Raw genomic sequence first — 23,062 nt, 5'->3', positions numbered from 1 at the left:
GCTACAATGCTCAACCAACTGAGCCACCCAGGAGCTCCCAAAACCCATAATGATATTTTTTTTTTAATTCTTTGTTCACTTTCGGAGGATGCTGAGAAAGGAATTTGGATTTTTTTTTTTTACAAATTTATGGATTCATCTTGTCTTTATAAAATTTACAACAGAGTAATCAAATAGTGAATGAGAGGAGTTTCTCATTATGAAAGTATTCCTTGGGCGCCTGGGTGGTTCAACTGGTTAAGCATCTGCCTTCAGCTCAGGTCATGATCCTAGTCCTGGGATCCATGGGGTCCCTGCCCAGAGGGAAGGGACCTTCCTCTCCCACTGCTTGTGCTCAAACGTATGCGTGCTCTCTCTCTCAAATAAATAAAATCTTTAAAAAAATATATTCCTGCTAATAAATTAAGAAGAAATTATAGGATTAAGACATTAGTATCATGAATGGGAGCACTTGGGTGGCTCAGTGGGTTAAAGCCTCTGCCTTCGGCTCAGGTTGTGATCTCAGGGTCCTGGGATCGAGTCCTGCATCGGGCTCTCTGCTCATCGAGGAGCCTGCTTCCTCCCCTCTCTCTCTGCCTGCCTCTCTGCCTACTTGTGATCTGTCTGTCAAATAAATAAATAAAATCTTAAAAAAAAGAAATGTTCTTCTAAGATATTGCTATCATGAATTGATCTATGCAGTTTTATTAATCGGCACTAATTAATATCACAGAATGGAGTTGGTGTTACTTCCTGATGGAATTACACAAGAACATCTATGAAATAGTCTTGCCAAAAAATGTAACCTGAGATCGAAGCATGAGAAAGCTTGACTACTTTTTACTGGGACTTCAGAGGACAAAGGTACACTAAAGGACTCCACAAGGATGCAGGTAGCACTTCTTGGAAACCCTACAGCCAGACCACCTGACTTCTTTATAATGATATGCAAGGTGAAAGAGAGAGGGATGTGGATGGAATCTGCAAATTTAAACACACAGCCTTCAGGGACGCCTGGGTGGCGCAGTTGGTTAAACGACTGCCTCCGGCTCGGGGCGTGATCCTGGAGTCCCGGGATCGAGTCCCACATCGGGCTCCCAGCTCCATGGGGAGTCTGCTTCTCCCTCTGACCTTCTCCTCGCTCATGCTCTCTCTCACTGTCTCTCTCTCTCAAATAAATAAAATAAAATCTTAAAAAAAAAAATAAATAAAATAAATAAACACACAGCCTTCAGACACTCTGGTGTCTTTGCAACTTCTGAGCCTCAAGTTATTTTAAAACAAAAAGAATTTTTTAAGAGACATAGGAAACAAACCAATGAATATATTGGACTTACTTAGGTAGGATTTATACTTAAAAAAAAAAAAAAAAGTGAGTGGGGAGCAGGACACCTGAGTGGCTCTTTTGGTTAAGTGTCTGCCTTCCACTCAGGTCATGATCCCAGGATCCAGGGGTGCAGCCCTGCGTTGGGCTCCCAGGGAGCCTGCTTTCTCCCTCTCCTGCCTGGTGTGCTCACTCTCTCTCTGACAAAGTTTTTTTGTTTTGTTTTGTTTTTTGTTTTTGTTTTTGTTTTTTTTTTTAAGGAGAGATTAGGGAAACCTGGACACTAAATACATATTTGATGAAATTACGTAGTTGTAACTTGTTTTCACATGTGGTAATGGTATCGTGAAAATGTTTTTAAAACAGTAAAGAGGAAGGGGCGCCTGGGTGGCTCAGTGGGTTAAGCCTCTGCCTTCGGCTCAGGTCATGATCTGAGTCCTGGGATCGAGCCCCGCATCGGGCCCTCTGCTCAGTGGGGAGCCTGCTTCCTCCTCTCTCTCTCTGCCTGCTTGTGATCTCTGTCTGTCAAATAAACAAACAAAATCTTAAAAAAAAAAAAAAAAACCAGTAACGAGAAATACACACAAATGACAACCTAAACTTACCCTCTTATTCCCGCTGAAAATGGAGGGAATGGCGCTGGCACAGACTTGAGTAAGGCAGGAGTTAGGCCGGGGGCCAATGCAGACCCCGCGGGTTTACCTGTCGGATCTGCAAGAAGCTGTAGGAACCTCCATAAACTAAAACGGAATCAAGAGAACGTCTTTTGGGTGGGGGGCGGGCAGGGGAAGCTGCCCCCCAACACTGCGTTCAGCTGCGGACCAGCAGGAACCTCGCAGTAGCCGCCCCCCGGCCGCAGTCACAGCTCGGGGCTGGCGAAGCCACCGTCCAGTCGGCAGCTGCCCCTCCCAGCGCCCCCGTGTCCTGCGCGGACGTGGGCTGCTCCCCGCGGGGCAGCCGGCTCGGTCGGGACGGCAGCTCCCCGCTGCCTCCGAAGAAGCCCAGCGCGCTGGTGCGACGGCCGGCGACCACCGGACTCCTTCGGGCCCCCGGCAGGCTTCCCGCTCCGACCATCCTGCAAAGAGCAGACCACACGCACGTCGTAGGACGTCAGCTTTCACGACCCCGAGTTCACAGCTTCGCCTCCCCCAGAAACAACAACTGCTCATTCCCTGCAAAGCCGGCGCCGCACCGTCCCCGCACGTGCTGGGACGCCGGGCGGACTCGACTTCGCACCCCGCTTCCAGCGCGCCCCAGGCGCCACGTGGTGCGCACCCGCGCGTGCGCACTGCCGACTGGCCGGCCTACGTGACGCGCCTCCGGGCGGCAATGGCGGTGGCCGGGCGAAGCCTGTCTCCAGGTCCAACTGACAAACCAGGCGCCCCAGGATAAGTACTACAGAGGGTCTGCCTGTCCGCCTCCTGGAGAAGGTCTGCTTGTCCGCTCCGGGAAGCCCCCGACCCGCGAGCCGCCGAAAAGGGCGAGATGACCCGCGGGGCCACCCTCGCGACCGCCGCTCTCCACCCCCGAGCTCCGATTGGCTTCACGGCCCGGCCCGCCCCTTCCTGGGGTTGTCATTGGCCCAGACGGAGATATGTGGGCGGAGCCGCACCGCCCTCTCTGCGCTCCTATTGGCTTGGCGTTGTGGCCCGCCCCCTCCCGGCGTTCTCATTGGTCGATCGGAGCCTCCGGGGGTGGGGCCGCGCCGGGGGTGACTTCAACAAAGGGCGGCGGGCGCCGGGCGTCTGTGACCGAGTCTCCCGGTGCTCCTCTGAGGCCCAATCCTGGCCCCCGGCCTGCCCCGCTCCAGATGAAGTGTGAGCACTGCACGCGGAAGGTGGGCCCCGCGCGCTCGGGGTCTGACATCGGTCGGGCCGGGGTCGGGCTGTTCCGGGTCGGGGGGTCAGTCCTGCCGAGGCCGGGGCCGCTCCGGGTCGGGGGGTCAGTCCTGCCGAGGTCGGAGATGGTCCGGGGGTCAGTCCTGCCGAGGTCGGAGCTGGTCCGGGGGTCAGTCCTGCCGGGGTCGGGGCTGCTCGGGGTCAGGGAGTCAGTCCTGCCGGGGTCGGGGCTGCTCGGGGTCAGGGAGTCAGTCCTGCCGGGGTCGGGGCTGCTCGGGGTCAGGGAGTCAGTCCTGCCGGGGTCGGGGCTGCTCCGGGTCAGGGGGTCAGCCCTGCCGGGGTCGGGGCTCCTCGGAGTCAGAGGGTCGGGGGTCGTTCCAGCCGGGGCTGCTAGGGGTCAGGAGGTTGTCCGGCCGGGGTCGGAGCTGTTCGAGATCAGGGGGTCAGGTCGGGGTCGGAGCCCCTGCGGTCACGGGCCTCCAGGAGACCTGGTGCCCCGTGCTGGCGTCGGGTCCCAGCTGCGGCGCGGTCCCGGGTTCCCTGGCCCCTTGGTCCCCCGACCCCCATCGCCGGTCTCCAGGATATGCCGCTCCCGGCGCCTGTGCCTCATCCGGCGGACTCGGTCTCCTGTGTGACAGAGCTGGTTCGGGTTATGCCGGCTGGAGGGCAGTTGGTAAGCGGCCACTGCACCTGCCAGATGCCTGGCGCCCCTGCGCCTCCGGTTACACTTCCAGGTGCCTGTAGTCCCCTTACATTTGGGCTCACGCTCAGTCTTTCTAGTTCTCTGGCACTTGCCCGTCGTTTCAAAATATGTTTGAAGCCCCCCCTCCCCCGCCCCGCCAAAAAGCAACACCCAAAAAACCCCACTCAGAAAAACAAACTAACCTCTGTTACCACTCAGGGCAATCCTAGCGGGCACCTTCCTTGATGTGGATGATTGAAACAGTGACCAAAACATGTTTTCTGTGTGTTCACCTGTTTTTAAAGATGTTTATTTATTTACTTATTTGGCAGAGAGACAGACACAGGGAGAGAGGGAACACAGCAGAGGGAGAGGGGAAGCAGGCTTCCCCCCGAGCAGGGAGCCTGATGCGGGGCTCCATCCCAGGACCAGGATCATGACCTGAGCGGAAGGCAGATGCTTAACTCCTGAGCCACCCAGGCACCCCCAAAACATGTTTTTAAAGAGTTTTTATACAACTTACATAATTACAGTAAGAAAACAGGAACGTAGGAAGGACAGGGCTGGTCCTCCTCTCCACCTGGGTAACCATAGGGACCATGGTAGCCTTCCACGCGTGCTTCTAGGCTGTAACGACATAAAGAGCCTTTCACTGTGGGAATGGGGTTTTTTGGTTTGTTTTTCCAAAAATTAGATCATATAAATATTTTATCACTTTCCCTTTTTTTTTTTTTTTAAACTTAACATTATACGGAGATACATTTCCAGAGCATTACTCACGATTCTAGTTCAGCGTAATCTGAATGTAGCAGGTGTCCAGGCTGTCGGTGTTCATTTACCTGGCAGTGGAAGGCCACGTTGCTTCTAGTTTTCAGTTACCACAAGGACACGGATAGGGGAGGGCATGCATGTGTGTGCACAAGTCCGGGTACTTTTATTTTTATAGAGAAGATTTCTACATATGAGGCTAATGGATCAGACTGTACATACATCTTTCTAAACTGAGAGTCAAATTAAAAGTACTCTTCTATGTTCCTTTGCTTTTTCAAGGAATGTAGTAAGAAAACAAAAACCGAGGACCAAGAGAATGCGTCAGTTGAAGGACCGAGTCTGGCCCAGGAGAGCGGAGAGGCAAGTAATTTCTCAGTTTCGCGTTAGCCTGGAGTAAATGGCTGGGGCTGTTTTTCTCTTCTCGGAGGGCTCCTGTCCCTGGCATAGCACTGCTCTAAGACAAAACATGCTGAAGGGGCTGCGGGCATGTGGGGCGGTCATTCCTCCCGTCCAAGAACTAACGAGGCCCTGGGTTGGTCATTCCAAGGCACGTGACCTTCTACTACACCCAGCAGAAACCAACTGAGTGAAAAACAAAGGAAAATATCATCTTTAGTCACTGATTGGAAATAGTGGTATAATATTTAAATCTCCAGTTTTTTAAAAGAAAAATTTCACTCTGTCAAATGGGAGTTTGGGTAGGTAATTTATAAAAGAATTCAAATCTCGCGATCCTGTAAGTTTATTTTTCCAGTGGTTTCTTCCCTAACTCCATTCTTGAGGGTTTAAATCCTTCTTAGCTAGCAGCGATGGCTTAAGTTTATTGGGTAGGGGAGGTCACTCTTCCCTTGGAAAGGACTGGTCCTGACTTCACCCGTGGAGAGCTGGCAGCGTGGGAGAAACGCAGCAGGTTTCGCTTGAGTCTCGGATGCCAGCACAAGGTCTGACCCGGCAGGAGCTGATCTCGTCCCTCTTATTCCAGCTCTGTGCTTGGCAGCTCAGGGCTTGGCAAGCAGCAGATGAAATGGGCACCCGGGGCGCAGAGGCAGAAGTAGCAGGCAGCGCCTGGCGCCTCCCACAGCTGCCCTCTGGCCACATCACCTTGGACAGACCTCTAAACCCGGGAGCCCAGGTTTCCTTATCAGTAACCTGGGGAGTTGGGTCCCTTCCCTGTCAGGGCTGTGGTAATGCAGAGATAAGGTATGCACACAGCCTCAGCAGGCGTCCTGCCAGCGTGGTGGGCGGCACCCCCGTAGGGTGAGCAGCTCAGGGGCGGGGTGCACTCACCAGGCGTGGGGAGGTGTGGACAGAGTGGTCTGGGGCAGGAGACAGCTCATAGGTGGGAGCAGGTGGCTTAAGGCAGCTAGTGCAGGGGAAAATGAAGGAAAGGACCTGGCAGACAGGGCCGTGGGGGGCCCAGGCAGGCCGCTGCAGTGCTGAAGGCAGGAAAGCAGGTGTGGCATGGGAAGCTGAGTGCAGTTTGCGGTCCACGGGCACGGAGCTCTACGGGGTTTGGGAAAGGAGAGGGCTCCACCGGAGGTGAAGATGGGGGAGGTGTCGGGGCTTGCCAGAGCTGGCACTGCTCTGGGAGCCGAGGCTGGTGGCCAAGAAGGGGCGATGGACAGTCTTCCACAGGATACACATGTTTAGGAGACCAGAGGAAGTGGAAGGAACAGGACAGTGGGAAGGGACCGGACCCAGCCCAGGAGAGCTTGCAGAAAGGAGAAGCGTGCAGAGCGTAGCGCACCAGGCGTGGAGGAAGTCCCACCGGGAGCAGCGCGGAGAGCGCGCATGGACCCCTGTGCCGGGCCAGAGGGCCAGGATTCTCTGAGCAGCGCAGCAGTGTCGACTAGGCCCCAGCTGTGTGCCGGGCCACGTGCTCCAGACCCTTGCTGTGGCTGCTCTGGCCCACCCGGGAGCTTGTGGGAAACTCTTGGGCACCATGCAAACCTCGGGAAGCCAGGCTGCTGACTTCCTTGGGGATCTGTGGGCCTTGATGAGCTCAGCGGGGAGTACAGAGTAGGCCAAGAGCGGGAATCCCCAGGGGCAACACAGAAGGGGACGGGGGGGGGGGGGGGGGGAACGGAGGCACCGGGCCAGCTCCTAAAACACAGGAATGTGGATTTCTTCCAACCATGTGACAGTGCTGTCCTGTTCTCACCCTGGATTGTCATCTGTGTGACTCCTTGATCTCACGATGGCCTATTCTATCCCCCCGCGGCGCCCGGCGCTCCAGGCCTGGCTCTCTGTTGTCCAGGATGACCCGTGTCTGTGTTCATGTTGGTCTCATGCTGTCGTTGTCCCCAGAGAAGCACACGTTTTAGTCTTTATTGAAGAATCAGACCAGAACATCCTTCTTTCATAGAAGGGAGAATTCCATAAATTGGCCGATGCCAAGATCTTTCTGAGTGACTGCCTGGCATGCGACAGCTGTGTGACGGCGGAGGAAGGAGCCCGGGTCTCCCAGCAGAATGCCAGGGACTTCTTTCGAGTTCTGAACCTTAATAAGGTAGGGTTCCTGGGCACTTGCTGGTTCTGTGGTCTGGGGGCGGGAGGTGGTGGCGAGGCATGGAAGCCTCTGCTGGGGCACTGGGCACGCGTCTTGGCCCTGGCCCCATATCCCTTGCTGGAGTCCAGTCTCTCCAGAGCCCCTCCCCAGGGTCATGTTCCCTCACTAACGTATATGAGGCAAGGTCCCTAGTCTGTTCCTAGAGGCAAGGTTCTGGTCCGATGGGCTTTTCAGGCCGGGGCAAGGCCGTGGTCCCTCAGCTGTCCTATGGAGCTGTGTCACTCAGCTTCGGAGAGGTGGAAGCAAGGGCAGGTGAGCCAGAGGGGCTGAAGCATACCTGGGTTTACCCCTCGCTCCCGGCCGCTCTCAGGAAGCCCGGTCAGAGCCATGCCTGCCTGCAGCAGCGCAGGTGCCCCTGGGAGCCCCCCACCCCCCGTCTCGGTAACAGCCAGTGTGCCAGGGCCAGGCAGAGCCCGTGAGCGGTGTGGGCTGCACGTGGGCGCCGCAGCACAGAGGACAGAGCGCGGTGGTGTCGTACGTGTCCGCCGCTACCCCTGTGGCGTGCTCCTGGGACATCATCCAGCATTTTTAGGTCACGGTTTCAGAGAGAAATATTTGTCTTCCTGTCGTCAGCAGCGTGTCTGTTCCCTTCCTGGTGGTCAGGTTCCCCGGGAGGCCCCCGAGCGAGCGGCAGTCCCCACCTGCTCTTGCTTGTCCTTCTCTGAACAGAGTGGCTTTTGCTCTGCTACCACATTGAACAGACTCGGCTCATTTGTGATGCAGCTTAGCTCCTCCCCGTGGCGACAGCTTGATTCAGGCTTAAGTGGGAAGTTTTACTATTCAGTAGATGTTTCTAGAAACTTGGGGCTTGTGTGTACCATTCGGCATTGCCGCTGCAGAAGCCGACGTAGAGAAGAAGGAGACGGTGATGTCGCAAAGCTGGACGGAGGGGAGGTTCCGGGTTGGGTGAGCCAGCTGTTCCCGCGGCCGGGGGCACCGCAGTCTCCCTGTCTCCGCTGCCCGCGGGCCTGGGTGCTGTCGGCTCCCCCCGCTCGCTCAGGGAGGGGTGGTTTGAGTGAGAACAGCGTGCGGCCTGGAGACCTCCCGGGCAGGGCATCAGGTGGAAGGATTGGAAGCACCGAGTCTGGCTCCTGGAGCTGGGGACAGACGACCCCCTGCCCTCCCACTTCCCTTAGCAGCTGAGACTCAATGCCCCCGGCCCCTGCCTCCTCACTGTGCTGGGCTGCGTTCAGAAGCGGAACTTGCTGACAGCGTCTGACCCATGCAGCCCTGTCCTGGTGCTCCCGTGTGTGCCCCGGACGCCAGGTTAGAGGGTCACGTGGGAGACCTGCTGACGCTGGCCTCCTCACCTGCGTCACGGCCCCCGTGTCGCTGATGAATTGTTCGTGTTTTTCTCAGGAGTTCCTGAGCGGCCACTGTCAGTTTTGACTCAGGGTGTTGATGGCCTTGTTGTTTCATGTTTACACACTAATTTTCTTAAGAGATTTTATTTATTTTTTTTGTCAGAGAATGAGCACAGGCAGGGGAAGCAGCAGCAGAGGGAGATGTGGGCTCCCTGTTGAGCAGAGAACGCGATGTGGGGCTCCATCCCAGGACCCTGGGATCATGACCTGAGCCGAAGGCAGCGGCTTAACCCACTGAGCCACCCAGGCGCGCCCCCTCCCCATACAGTATTTTTTAGAACAGTTTATAGAAGGTGAGAATGATCCACTCCTTAAAAATATCCTGCAGTTTGGGGATCCTGGGTGGCTCCATCAGTTAAGTGTCTGACTCTTGGTTTCAGCTTTGGTTATGATCTTGGGGTCTGAGATCAAGCCCTGTGTCAGGCTCTGTGGTGAACGTGGAGCCTACTTAAGTTTCTCTCTGTCGCCCTCTGCCCCAGCCCTGCTCTGTCTCTTTCTGTCTCCTTAAAAAGAAACAAACAAAATACATGCATACATGCATCCATACCCCACAGTTTGCCATACTGACCAGGGACTGAGGTCCTTGGGGACAGATCTCCAGACACTGTTTCGGTGTCTATGTATTTTGTTCTAATTGAAATGTGTTGGTGTGTGTGTATCTTTAAATTGTTATTGGGTCATTTCAGTTATTTATGGGCCAATATCGTAATATTTATTTTTCCTTTAGAATTACCCACTTTTGTTCAGGTGTTCACATTTATCGATAGAATATTGTTTTTAAAAATTGATGAAATCTCTAGGGAAGTCACACTTCTTAATCCCAATTTTTTCCCTTAATTATATGTGCTAGCGCGTGTGTCACAGAACACTTACTGCATCCTGTTTGACTGGAGTCTCCATCATGCTGTCCTGCGTCACTCTCTCCTCTGTCTCCCGCAGAAATGTGATCGCTCACAGCACAAAGTGCTGGTAGTGTCAGTGTGTCCTCAGTCTCTGCCTTATTTTGCCGCCAAATTCCGCCTCAGCGTGACGGATGCATCTAGAAGACTCTGTGGCTTCCTCAAAAGTCTTGGTGAGATGTCTTGACACTGTCGTGAGTCTACGAGGTCAGCCGACAGCTGCCCTCTCTGTCTCCAGCATTCAGCTCCCGGGGGCACAGCTTAGACCAGGACCTCCGCCAGCATCTCGAGAAACGTAAGAGGACCCTGCCTCCGACCTGCAGGAGGCGGGCGTCCCTCACCCCGTTACTGTGCGGGCGGGTGTTGCGTGAGGTCTGTGGCTGGCCCTCTGGGAGCAGCAGGTGATGGGGTGGCGGGGACATGTGGGAGGGTCCAGGGCTTGCCAAGGAGTGTGGTGTCGTCTCAGCCCCAGGGCCCGCAGAAGGCTGGGACAAGCCTAACCATGGCGAGATGACCGGCATCCAGCTTTCTGGGGTGTTCTCCGGAGAGCAGAGCAGGGAGGGAACGGGCTGTCTCCCTTGGTCCCTCTCAGACGTGCCCAAGAGCTCAAATGTGAACGAGCTGGAATGGAACCATCCAGAGTAGTGATGGGCGGGCTCCCGTGTCATCCCCTGCTATCGGCCTGCCCAGCCCCGAGCCCCCCGCCCACCCACCCTCTGTGCAGCGTCTGCCACCCTGGGCTGTCGTCCTGCACAAGACCACCAGGCAGGCTCAGGAGAGGAGAACTGGAGGCGTTCGCCAACATGAGTTTTGGGTTTTCTGAAGTGGCTTCTTTTTTTTTTTTAAAGATCTCATTCATTCATTCATGAGCGACAAATAGGGAGAGAAAGGGAGAGGCCGTGGGAAAAGCAGACCCCCCATGGAGCAGGGAGCCCAGCCCAGGGCTCCATCCCGGACCCCGGGAAATGACCCGAGCCAAAGGCAGACGCTTAACCCACTGAGCCACCCAGTCGCCCAGTGGATTCTTTTTTTGTTGTTGTTTTTGTTTTTTGTTTAAGATTGATTTATTTAGGGGCACCTGGGTGGCTCAGTCGTTAAGCGTCTGCCTTCGGCTCAGGTTATGATCCCAGGGTTCTGGGATCGAGTCCTGCATTGGGCTCCCTGCTCAGCGGGGAGTCTGCTTCTCCCTCTCCCACTCCCCCTGCTTGTGTTCCCTCTCTCACTGTGTCTCTCTTTGTCAAACAAATAAAATCTTAAAAAAAAAAAAAAAAGATTGATTTATTTATTTTACAAAAAGTGTGTGTGCGAGCATGCCAGCTGGGGGAGGGGCAGAAGGAGACGGAATCCGAAGCGGACTCCCTTCTGAGCACAGAGCCAGACACGGGGCTCAGTCTCTAGACCCCAAGATGATGACCTGAGCCGAAACCAGGAGTCAGATGCTCAACCAGCTGAGCCACCAAGGTGCCCTGCAGTGGCTTTTAAAGACCTAAACACGTGGATGGTTACTAAGAAAAGGCGACACTTGGAATAAGCCCTGGTCCTTGGGGCACTGTGCATGGTTCCTGCATGCACTGCCTGCTGCCGGACTGGGCCACAGCGCCGAGTGCCGTGGGGCCGTTCCCTCAGGCTTGTGATCTGAGAAGGCTTCAGGTGGGCTTAGCGGCTTTACCGGAGACCAGAGTTCCTAGATACTGTCTCTCCTCATACTGAAAGGCCCTATTTGGGGAGATAATTTTTTAAAGAGTGGGGCATTAGATATTAGTAAAACATATCCACAATGAACCTGACTTAAGTGTCATCTTAAAACATTATCTTATGTTTTACAATTTTTTTAAGAAAAATTATCTAGCTGCAGATACTAAGGTTATTTAATTCACTTTGCTGTAATTATTTTTTATTTCTTTATTTTTTTTTTACTTTGCTGTAATTATTAAAAGTATAAGGTTTTGTCTCGGACTTATGTGCCAGTATTAAGAAAACTTATTTTAAAGATAGCTAAAAAGAAGTACCTGGGTGGCATAGTCATTTAAGCTTCCAGCAGTTGATTTCGGCTCAGGTCATACCTCAGGGTTGTAGGGTTGAGTGTCACGTCAGATCTGTGCCCAGACTTTGGCGCTCTTTCTGGCTCTGCCCCTCCCCTTGCTTGCACTCTCTCTCTCAAATAAGATCTCTCATAAGAAAGAAATGCTAGGGGCGCCTGGGTGGCTCAGTGGGTTAAGCCTCTGCCTTTGGCTCAGGTCATGATCTCAGGGTCCTGGGATCGAGCCCCACATCAGACTCTCCGTTCAGCGGGGAGCCTGCTTCCCTTTCTCTCTGCCTGCCTCTCTGCCTACTTGTGATCTCTGTCAAATAAATAAATAAAAATCTTTTAAAAAGATGCTAAAAGCTTTAAAAAGAAAAAAAAGATAGTTACAAATCAGCCTAAAAATTATGGCATTCAGAAAGGGATGGGCTGCCAATTTACTCTATTTTATTTTATTTTAAGATTTTATTTATTTATTTGACAGAGAGAGATCACAAACAGGCAGAGAAGCAGGCAGAGATAGAGAGAAGGAAGCAGGCTCCCGGCTGAGCAGAGAGCCTGATGCGGGGCTCGATCTCAGGACCCTGCGATCATGACCTGAGCTGAAGGCAGCGGCTTAACCCACTGAGCCACCCAGGCGCCCTCTATTTTTTTTTTTTTTTAAGATTTTATTTACTCATTTGACAGACAGAGATCGCAAGTAGGTGGAGAGGCAGACAGAGGGAGGAGGAAGCAGGCTCCCCGCCGAGCAGAGAGCCCAATGCGGAGCTCAATCCCAGGACACTGGGACCATGACCTGAGCTGAAGGCAGAGGCTTAACCCACTGAGCCCCCCAGGCGCCCCTACACTATTTATTTTAAAGAGATCAAAGATCGTCAGACTGAGATCTGACCTCTTACCAGAAGAGAGTGCTGCGGGTTCCGTGTAATCTCATGTCACCGTTATGGCTACTGTGAGGTTTTGCATCAGTGTAGACGTAGAGAGAACAAGAGGAAGCCAGGGAGAAAACATACATATTTTCTTATGAAAAATGATCCTGTTTGTTGTTTGAGGAAGAAGGTGAGGCACGGTCCTGGGCTTATGCAGTCTGTGGTACAGACGAGGTAAGAGGGAGGCACAGAGCTCAGGGTGCTGTGGAGTCTGCAGACTCGCCGGGGTCCCCCGATAGGTGACGAGAAGCTGAGCGCACCCTCTTTCCTGCAGGGGTGCACTATGTCTTCGATACAGCAGTAGCCGCGGACTTCAGCATCCTGGAGAGTCAGAAGGAGTTCGTGCGCCGGTACCAGCAGCACAGCGAGGAGGAGCCCGCGCTGCCCATGCTCACCTCCGCCTGTCCCGGTGAGCGCCCAGGGCCGGCGGCCGCACCTCTTTGCGCCAGAGGCACCATTTCTCACTATTTCTCACCATTTCTCACGAGTCTGCCTTGGGGGCAGGCGTGCAGATGGGTGAGGTCAGAGGTCACGGGCCACCACACTGGGCGCCCTAGACCTGGAGGGAGTGGAGAGTTGGTGGGGATCCCCGCAGGTCCACTCCAGAGCCCCCCACCTCACTCAGCCCCTGCCTGGTGCACACCAGCCACCCCCCACTCCCAATATGGCCTGGTACTTGCTGCATCCGGGGTCTTGAGCCCTTTAAGTCTGATTCTATGTAGGTTTGGAGGTTCTAGAATGTTCTTCCTAAATGATGATGCACTTTCCCTGGGAATTTCTTTATACCCAAGTGTGTCAGAACTGTAACTGGTTCAGCTTCACATCACCTCTCAAATTTAGGGACATGAGGTCAGATTCGGTTCAAAACTAACCCTTGTCTACAGTCAGTGTTGTCCTTTTTGCTTCTCAATGACCATAAGGAGATGAAAGCAACGTCAAGGTCGGATGATCTGACCTGGCAGATGGGATCAGGGCTGTGGGCAGTCCTGTGCCGGCTCGCGGGGCATGTCTTCCTCATGCAGGGCTCCCGGTCTTGGGGTGCCCTTGCTGCCCACAGACTGACAGGTGTCTCCTGTGGGGTGTCCCTCTGCAGAGCTGGGCGCCTCGTGCTAGGCTTCTTCTCCGAGTATGTCCCCTCTTGTCCCGGCCTGTCCGTGGTGGCCCGGGGGAGGGGGGAGTCTGCAGTGCTGCAAGAAAGAGCCGGCACCGAGGCAGGACGTGAGCGCTGTCCCCCTCCCCTGCTGCTGTGAAGCCCGCAGCCGCTTCTCTGTTCTCCTGACGCCATGGGAGCTGGCAGGGGCTGTCCAGGGCACAGGCCGGTGTGTCTGCCCCTGGCCAGTGTCGAGTAACAAGTTTCCGATCACGAGTCTCCTCAGGAAAGTGCTGACCTGTCTGGTTCCAGATGCAGGGCACCATGGGCTCTGGGACCCGGATTCCTCCTCCCCGTCCCTGCTCGGTCCTCTTGCCCACCCCCGGGCTGTGCATCCTCCGTGGGCCCCGGCCCTTACCTCCTGCTGTTTGGCGTGATGTCCGGTGCCTCTGGCCGCCCCACATCAGCTTGCCTGCAGCATCGAGGTGCCCTCCGCCAGGGAGCCGTGTCTGCAGGTGCCGGCCTGGCACTGAGGCCGGGTGGGCGGGGCCTTGCCAGGCCTGCCGTGCAGTGGGAGGGACCTTGGGTCCCCAAGGGCTCCATCCTGCTTGGCAGTTTTTTGTTTTTAACGTTCAGAGGCAAGGGATAAGGAGAGTCCCTGCAGTGGCCGCTGCCCTCGGAGCTTCGGTGGTCGGTGTGGACGTTTCCTGTGCACACGACCGTGGTCGTCGGGGACGTTTCCTGTGCACACTCAGGCCCGCGTGCCGCTGGTGGCTGCGGTCGGCATTTGTTCAGACAGGGTTGCCGCGTCGTCTGACGTGCCTGCTGCTGCTTCTGGCCGGCAGCGGCCAGAAGGAGGTGGCCGGCTGTCCCCGCGGTCCGATGAGCAGCTTTGTACTCACCGTGCTGCTGTGGTGGGGACGCCTGTCCGTAGGGTCGGCCTGCGTGTCCGTAGGGTCGGCCTGCGTGTCCGTGGGGTCGGCCTGCCTGTCCGTAGGGTCGGCCTCTCAGCAGGCTGTGCCCAGGAGGTGAAGGACGCGAGCCCCACCTCCTGCAGGCCTTCTCTTGACCCGCGTTCCCCGGACGGCACTACCGCAGGGGGAGCCCGGCCCACAGCGGCCCTCGGCAGCTCAGGAGATGCTCAATACCAGGCCAGGTGCTTAGGCGGAGACCCCGTGTGCTCTCTGGACCTCACCTGGGCCTGTGAAATTCTGTCCTTGCCCTGAAGAGGGGCAGTTGTTGGCTGGTAACTTGCCATAGGCTTTGTGGCCGCACAGTGGGAGGCCGGGTGCCCTGGGACAATGCCGCACGGCTGCTCCATGAAACTTGCTTTCTGCACCAGTTTTCACTTTCTTCCGCTGCATCCTCTCTGGTCAGGGGCTGGCAGGGCCATCTTCCAGTCTAGGGCATATGCACCTGGGGTCCCTGGGGTCCAAGGTGCCACGAATTCCCGGGAAGGTCAAAAGAAGAGGTGTCTGGCTTTCCCCCAAGTGACAGGGTCTGGGAGCTCAGAACTCCTCGTGGATGACGGAAAGGAGAAGGCCCCTGCGAGGAGCTGACGGGGCCATTCTTTCCCCAGGCTGGGTCCGATATGCCGAACGGGTGCTGGGCCACCCTGTTACCCCACACCTCTGCACCGCCAAGTCTCCCCAGCAGATCATGGGCTCCCTGGTGAAGGATTACTTCGCCAGACGGCAGGTAAGCCGACCGCCTCCCAGAGGGCAGCACGCGGGCTAGGAGATGGTGGGTGTCCCCAGCAGGCACAGTGAAGGTGGTCTTGGCCTCAGATCGAGTGGAAACACTGTCTGTCCTGGTAGTGGGGGGCCCCAGAGATGACTGCAGTGAAGGAGGCCCTGTGTGGGGTCCTGGCCTGTCCCCCAGACCACAGTGAGTAGGCATGTGACTCCTTTAGCCACTTCTGCCTTCACGTGTTGGGAAAACTCCCAGGCAGGCTCCTGAAGGCCTTCCCACGCCCCTCACCTGCCACACATCCCCCCCAGTGCGCGGCACCTGTGTTTAGCTGGTCCCTGTGCTGTGCCTCCCCACTGCAGGCCCCCACTCCGACCCCCTGCCTGCGATCTAGGGCCACCTCAGGAGCCCTGGCAGCAGCCAGGCCTGGTTCCTCCCGGAGGTCCCAATACCCCAGTGGCGCCCGTGATGTGGCCCCCTCTTGTGGTCGGGTCTCCATCTGCCAGGGTGCCCATAGTCCCCCTCAGATGACACATCTCTCCAGGGAACCGGTGAGGTCTGGCCCTGGAGACACTGGAGAACACAGCAGAGCGAGGGATCCCACAGACCCAAAGCTTAAAGAAGCCACACGCCTTTGACACCCTCATGCACTTAGGGTGCAGGAAAAGGAGCTGTGGGACCTTCTCCCTTGTGCTTGCCCCGTCCCCACAGTTTGGGTGAATCCGGGAGTTTGCCAGTCCTAGAGGGTAACCGGGCCTGTGGGCCCGCTGAGGGACGGGTGCTCTCCTCAGGCTGGGGCCTGCATGGGGCCATTCTGCCGAGGCCTCGCCACAGATGTCACTCAGCAACTGCCCACTCGTGGTGTGGCTGCCGACTCAGCTGCAGGCAACAGAGAAGCGTCCTGAATAGGTGTCCCTTGGGAAGTTTCCGGGAAGTTTGAGGGTCGGCCAGCCCAGGCGACAGTCCCACAGTGCCTTACCCTTTTTGGCGTTTGGTCAGCATGTGCACAGGTCTAGGGCAGGCGGGTTCAGCTCTTGGCAGCTCTCCCCCGGCATCTCCGGCTGCCGGACCTTCCGGGCTCTGGGGGGCTCGGCCCCGTCCAAAGAGAGGCGGCCCTGCGGGGGCCGGTGCCGCTGGGAGGCAGGCACGGGTCACAGCTTGGTCTGCAGGAGGCCGGGCCTGGACCCAGAGAGGCCTCAGCACATGGGAGCACACCTGGGGAGGGGGTTTGGGGCACCAGCTTTTAGCTGGCCTCCTCATTTCCCCACAGCCCCAAGCAGGGTTTGCCCTTTCTTCCCAGAACCTGTCTCCAGACGAGATCTTCCACGTTATCGTGGCTCCTTGCTACGATAAGAAACTGGAGGCCCTTCGAGAAGACTTGCCCACCGCTTCCCACGGCTCCCGGGGTGCTGACTGCGTGTTAACCTCAGGTGAGGGGTGGGCGGGCAGGGTACGCCTGGGGCCTCTGGCCGGTCGTCCTCTGAGGTCCCGACAGGACTCCGGAGGGTTTGACTGCAGGGAAGTGGGGGGCAGCGCTCCCGCAGCCCGACGTCCCGTGTGAGATGAGGCTCTGCCGACCGACCGGACCCGCACGTGGTAACACGGGGACTTCTTTTAACTTAGAGTCAAGTGGGGGCCCGCGGGGCTCCAGTCGCCAGCAGCCCCCACACAGTGTGCCTGGCGGAGAGCCTGCAGCAGGTTCTGTGTGCTGGGGCAGAAGTGATTCTCAGGCTTCAGTGGGACACTGCCGTGGGGGGTGGCTTATGTCCGCAAACCCCGTGCCACGTCGGCAGGGCAGCCGGCTCTCGGGGGCAGAGACTCCTGGGTGCGGGTCCCCCAACCTGAGACTCTGGCGTGAGGACCCGAGGAGGGCCTCTGCTTCCCCGGTAGCCGGTGGGTTTGCGTGAGAACCGCGTCCCAGCCTTGCTCGGTGCCAGCTTCACCGTTCTGTCCCGTGTTGTCACTGCATGTGCGCGTGATGCCGTGGCCCTGGGTAGCAAGGGTTCTGGGGGCCCTGGTGTAAAGGGAAGTGAGAACGTGGTTCTGATTCTCAGTTCATCTTTGCACACCACCGACCTCCACGTAAATGCAGCCACTGTGTCCTGGTCCTCTGTCCACAGGTGGTTATACACAGGCGTTCTCTGCTTCAGAAACAAAAATACGGAGAGATCGTTGGCAAAAGCATCCCTTGTTTTAAGGGCAGAAGGAGGACTTGGACTCTTAAGTTCTACCAGAATTTTTCACGTTAGCGTTATGCTGCACCAGAGATGGGTTCCCGCCCTCTGTGCGGGTGACTGTGCCCAGGGTCACCTTAACAGAAGCTCCCGTGGGGGAGATAACCTTGGCAGCAGCTCCTCAGGAAGCCTGGTGTCCAGCTGGCGTGGGCCGTGTGGCTCCTTCCGCCCTGCCTTATGCTGCCTCTTTGTCTGTAGGTGAGGTCGTTCAGATGATGGAACAAAATGACCACGCAGTGAAAGATGCTGCCGTTGACACTCTGTAAGTGACTTTTGCAGGGAGGGGCACCTTGTGGGTGGCTCCCTTCTTCCTGATGAGGCCATGGGCAGCAGAGAGATGGGGGGAGGGGGCCTGGCCGGGGATTGCCACTTCCTGTGTCGTGGCTCGTCCCCCACCATGACCCTCGGTCATCCTCACAGCTCTCCAGCAGAACACCAGCGGGGCCCTGGTGTGCGGTGCCACCCGCTGGGGTGTGGCGATTCGGTTTCCGGGGGGATATTTACGTGTCCACGCCCTCCACCTCTGAAGTCTGTGTGTTCCTGGTGTTGTGCGTCGGCACCTGCCCAAGGGTGGGTCACCTCTGGGGAAGAACGGTTCCCCCACGTCTCTGCGTGCGGAGAGCACTGGGCCGGGGTTCTGTGGTCCTGGGTTCTGAACCTGCATCCGGCGCTCCCTTATGTGCAGGCCTCGGGCTCCACGTGGGGCGAGCCTGGGCTGCTGAGCGGTGGCAGCCCTCGCGTGGGAGGCCACCCTGAGGCACACAAAAGTGACGGCCACAGAGCCTGTGGCCAGAGCCCATGCGTGTTCCCACTGGGGCGTGTGTGCGCAGAGTCCCAGCTCTGGCCCGAGTGCCGCAGTTTGGGGGGACACGTGGATGCCGTGCGGCAGAGCGGGGAGCCACCAGCTCCGCGCGCTGAGCGGGACTCCGCCTGCTGCTTCGGCCACGGCGGTCGCAGGGGACGCTTCGCGTTGGTCGTTAAAACTCAGCAACGTGAGATTTTTGCCTGAATGTCAATATCTGTAAACGGTTTCTCTTTTCACGGGGAGCCTGACTCTGGAAGTCTGACTCCTGCTTGTGTCGCTGTCTGCCTGCAGGTTCGGAGGCCCGAAGGAGGAAGAGGTGAGGCGCCATGACGGGGCCAGCTCCGACGGGTACCTAGCGCACGTCTTCAGACACGCGGCCAAGCAGCTGTTCGGCGAGGACGTGGGGGAGGTCACCTACCGCACCCTGAGGTCTGCCCGTGCGCTCAGCACCGCGCCCCAAGCCAGTGGGCGCACACGCGGGGTGGGGGGTTGCGCGTGTGCGAGTTGGGGTGGGGGCTGGCTGGCCGGCAGGGTTTAGAAGAGCCAAGACCAAAGTGCTGTTTTTATTCAGATTTTTCATTTTGCTAACATTTCAAACTTAGATTGGAAAACGATTGTCTGCTGCAGAGGAAGGATGCGAAAGATGCTGTAGATTAAAATCCACTTTGGTGGGATGCCTGGGTGGCTCAGTGGGTTAAGCGTCTGCCTCCCTGATCCCGGGGTCCTGGGATTGACCCCAGGTCCAGCCTCCTGCTCAGCGGGGAGTCCGCTTCTCCCTCTCCCTCTGCCCCTTCTCCGTGCTTGTGCTCCCTCTCACTGTCTCTGTGTCTCAATTAAAATAAAACCTTGAGGAAAAAAACCCGCTGTGTTCATCTTACAGGAACAAAGATTTCCAGGAGGTCACCCTTGAAAAGAATGGGGAGGTTCTGTTACGCTTCGCTGCTGCGTACGGCTTTCGAAACATCCAGAACGTGGTTCTGAAACTGAAGAAGGGCAGGTTCCCATACCACTTCGTGGAGGTGCTCGCCTGCGCCGGGGGTAAGACATGGGGTCTGGGCCACACTGCCCCCAGCGTCCTTCCACGGCCCCCCCACAACCCCTTACGAAGCAGGCCCTCCTGGGTTACTCCAAGCCTTGCTCGTTCTGACAGCTCTGTGGGACTGTGGAGGCTGCCCTGGTGGTTCTGACACAGTGGTCCCTCTCCATCCCTCACCACATAGTAGAAAAGTGTCCCCTCAGGAGACCCCTGGGGACATGGTCCCAGAGAAGAGCTGCTCCTGGCAGCTCGTGAGAGCCTGATCTTGGTTCAATGGCCCCACTGGTAGCCAGCTTCTTTCCTGAGGGACAGAGGCAGGTGGGGGAGGCCCACATGGGAAATGGAGGCTGACAGGAGGCACCAGGGCCGGGGTTCCACGGCAAAGGCCAGGGACTTGCTGGTGGAATAGGTACCAGTGTCCAGGGAGAGGATCCCATGGCCTCCCGGTGGCTGTGGGACCACCTGCGCCCTACTGAGCGGGGAGGCCCGCAGGTTTCGAGCCTGTCTGAGGAGAGGAGGCCTGGCCAGGGCGCCAGCGACAACCTGCCAGCGCTTCGGAGGGTGTGTGGGGCTGCGGAGGAGCAGACACAGTGAGGATGAGGCAGCGGGTGAGCTGGGCCTGTGGGGGTGGGGGGCAGGGTGTCCAACTCCCCTGAGCCATGGGTGGGGGCTGGGCAGACTCACCTGTGCTCTGACAGCAGGGGAGCCGGGGGCAGGGATCTGAGGAGAGGACTGGGCTCCCTGGGAAGGTGAGCAGGGTCTCCTGCCATGGCTCAGCGTCTTCGAGATTCAAGATCAAAAGTGTAGCTGGTGGAGGGCACCTGGGGCGCTCAGTCAGGGAAGCCTCTGCCTTTGGCTGAGGTCAGGATCCCAGGGTCCTGGGATGGAGCCCCGAGTCAGGGTCTCTGCTCAGTGGGGAGCCTGCGTCTCCCTCTGCCTTTGCCACTCCCCCTCGCTCATGCTTTCTCAAATAAATAGAACCATTTTAAAAAATAACAAAATAAAATCTTTAAAAGAAAAAAAAAGGCACAGCTGGTGGGTACTGCCAAGGGCGAGTAGAGAGTGGCTTGGCCAGGGTGGCAATTTTTTTTTTTTTAAAAGATTTTATTTGGGGCGCCTGGGTGGCTCAGTGGGTTAAGCCACTGCCTTCGGCTCAGGTCATGATCTCAGGGTCCTGGGATCGAGTCCCGCGTCGGGCTCTCTGCTCAGCAGGGAGCCTGCTTCCTCCTCTCTCTCTCTGCCTGCCTCTCTGCCTACTTGTAATCTCTCTCTGTCAAATAAATAAAATCTTTTTTTTTTTTAAGATTTTATTTATTTATTTGACAGAGAGAAATCACAAGTAGATGGAGAGGCAGGCAGAGAGAAAGGAGGAAGCAGGCTCCCTGCTGAGCAGAGAGCCCGATGCGGGACTCGATCCCAGGACCCTGAGATCATGACCTGAGCCGAAGGCAGCGGCTTAACCCACTGAGCCACCCAGGCGCCCCAGGGTGGCAATTTGCTACAAATTCTTTTATATGAACTTAGCCCTTAAATCATGGCATCATTGAATAAGCCGAGAGGAAACAGCACCAAGACATGGGACTTGGGCCCTTTCTCCAGGCTGCAGCACTCGGGTGCATGGGCTCCCGTGCGGGCTCGCGGGTTCCCACGCCTTCCCCGGTGCCATGCAGCCCTTGGAGACGCCCATGGTGTGGCTGCCCTGGTCACAGTCTCCCTGCTCTTCTCCAAGTCCCGATGGGTGTTCACGACCAGCCAGTCCTAGAGGCTGACCGCTTACTTCACTTTTAGGTAAAAAACGTTTCCTGGATAACATACGTTAAGAGTAGGAAGCATAAGGGGCTGTGAGCCCATAACCGGGACTCATGAGGCCTCCGGGGCCCCACGTCCAGAGTCCAGTCCGGGCTCCGGCCCCACAGCACTGTTGTTTCTTTCCTGCTCCAGAACCATCCCCTTCAAAGCGGAAGGAAGAAGAGCATCAGCTCCCTGCTTGTCTTTCAGGCTGTCTGAGCGGCAGAGGCCAAGCCCAGACCGAGGACGGGCGGGCAGACAAGGCGCTGCTGCGGCAGATGGAAGGCATCTACGCGGACATCCCTGTGCGGCCCCCCGAGACCAGCGCCCACGTGCAGGAGCTGTACCAGGAGTGGCTGGACGGGGCCGACTCCCCCAGAGTCCAGGAAGCCCTGCACACCATGTACCAGGGCGCAGGGCTCCCCGCGGGCAGCCGGGACATCAAGTGGTAAAGGTCGAGCCGGCTGCCGGGGAGGGAGGCGCGGCTGAGCGCGGCCCGAGACCCTGCAGGAAAACGGCTCGGCTTCTCGGTTGCTACCTTGGTTTTCAGAATTCTCTACCCTCTTTGCTGGTGGTCCCCTCACTGTTTGATGTGATGCTCTCTTTGTGACGCGCGTGCCTGGAGCATTCTGACCTGAGGGAAGGATTGCCCCAGTTCACGTACCCTTTCTCTTAAGACTGAACAGTATCCCAAAGAACAAGAATGAAGACAAACCACTATCTTTTAGGGTTAAAAGAAATCCAGAAAGTGTCCTGTGAAGAACTAAGACCCCAGAAGCTCAGGCTCTTCTGCCTCAGAGAGATGGCGTGAGGAGGCCGCTGGGGGGTCTGCCCGATTCGGCTTATTTTTACCCACTTCCCGTTACTCCTGAATGGTTTTGACAGAGTGGGAGTCAGTTGTGTCCTTTTGGAATTGGGAGCTGATACACAAGCCGGGATTTCCAGCTTCCCTGGCAGCAGCCAGGTGCTTTCCTGGTGCCAGAGGGTGGCGGGCAGCAGCCCCTCCTGGGACCAGACCTCTAACCCAGGGGCTCCGTGGCTGCGGGTGCCGTAGGCCCCAGACACGCACCCCCTCGTTCCGCCGTTAAGGGGAGCACACCACGAGGCGGGGGAGGCCTGGCGAGGCTGCGGGCTCTCTACGGACGAGGATGGAGGAGGGAGACGGGGCAGAGGTGGGCTACCTGTGTAGGCCAGGCCGTGCGGTCGAGGGGCGCTCCCCTCCGTCCGTCCTGATGCCGCTGCGGTCCTGCCTCCCCCCAGCCTGTGCTTCCTGAGGGGCGCTAGGGCAGCCCGTGCTGCGCCCACGAGCGTGCCGCAGAGAAGGAAGGGGGCGAGCGGCCCCACAGGCGGGGCTGGCAGTGGCCAGACCACGGACACCCGCGCTCCGGGTCCAGGCTCGTCCCCAAAGTGCGAGACCTCCGCAGAGGGCTCTGGTATCGGGAACCCGAGCGACGACGCCCCTCTCGACCCCTCCGTGCCGTGAAGCCTCTGCTCCCTCCGTTTCCTCGTGTCGTGTGTCGTGCTGTGGCGCGTACCTGTCCGGGCTGGTGGCTGCGTGTGGCGTGAGATTGTACATTTCTTTCTCTCTGCTCGTGACCGGGTTCATCCTCTGCGGCCATGGGTGACGGAATAAACAGCTGAAGGATGGGTCTGTGTGTGGAGAATCCCTGAACCAGGTGCTCCCTCCAGCCAGGGCCCGGGCTGCGCTCTGAGAGACGCCTGTGTCGCACAGGCCGCGCCCTCCGTCGCCTCGCACGTCTGCAGCCAGTGCCCAGCCAGCCCGGAGCAGGAGAGCCGTCATCCTTGGTCTCCTCAGTGGGCCTAGAAAGCCACCAGCCAGGCGCGCGGTCGGTTCCTCTCGCTTCGGAAGCAGCCCCTCCCCGCTGCACACGGCGCTCGGGGGCCAGAGCCCAGGCCGAAGAGTGGGGCCTACCCCGCGGGGTGCTGGGTCTCCTCTGCCTCTCACCTTGGCTTATGACCACCTTCGTCCTGACCCCAGCCGTCCGTGCAGAGAAGACGGGCAGCCCCACGGCGGGGCTGGG

General features: G+C 57.4%; 1 protein-coding gene across 2 annotated transcripts; it reads left to right on the top strand.

The window, feature by feature from the left end:
- The first annotated feature begins 3,013 nt into the window (after positions 1–3,013).
- On the top strand, positions 3,014–22,667 carry NARF (nuclear prelamin A recognition factor). Of its 2 annotated transcripts, none has more exons than XM_044247156.1 (11): positions 3,014–3,140; positions 4,874–4,954; positions 6,960–7,103; positions 9,467–9,599; positions 12,653–12,787; positions 15,048–15,166; positions 16,458–16,587; positions 17,590–17,653; positions 18,488–18,625; positions 19,077–19,234; positions 21,231–22,667. In XM_044247156.1, the coding sequence occupies exons 1-11, from the start codon at positions 3,114–3,116 to the stop codon at positions 21,470–21,472; spliced, it is 1,371 nt and encodes a 456-aa protein (XP_044103091.1). In that variant the 5' UTR covers positions 3,014–3,113; the 3' UTR covers positions 21,473–22,667. The 2 variants fall into 2 exon arrangements, with proteins under 2 accessions (XP_044103091.1, XP_044103092.1); XM_044247157.1 differs by having other exon boundaries at positions 3,025–3,140; positions 21,174–22,667.
- The last annotated feature ends 395 nt before the right edge of the window (positions 22,668–23,062 follow it).

The sequence above is a fragment of the Neovison vison genome, chromosome 5, assembly GCF_020171115.1.
Source record: "Neovison vison isolate M4711 chromosome 5, ASM_NN_V1, whole genome shotgun sequence".
Lineage (NCBI taxonomy): Eukaryota > Metazoa > Chordata > Mammalia > Carnivora > Mustelidae > Neogale > Neogale vison.
Note: the sequence above shows the minus strand (reverse complement) of the source record. Positions and strands in the feature narration are given on the sequence as shown.

Coding starts and splice junctions, on each gene's coding strand:
- NARF (XM_044247157.1), top strand. CDS start 3,114: ATGAAGTGTGAGCACTGCACGCGGAAG. Junction 7,104..9,466: donor GAGTTCTGAACCTTAATAAG/GTAGGGTTCCTG, acceptor TGTCTCCCGCAG/AAATGTGATCGCTCACAGCA. Junction 9,600..12,652: donor TGGCTTCCTCAAAAGTCTTG/GTGAGATGTCTT, acceptor TCTTTCCTGCAG/GGGTGCACTATGTCTTCGAT.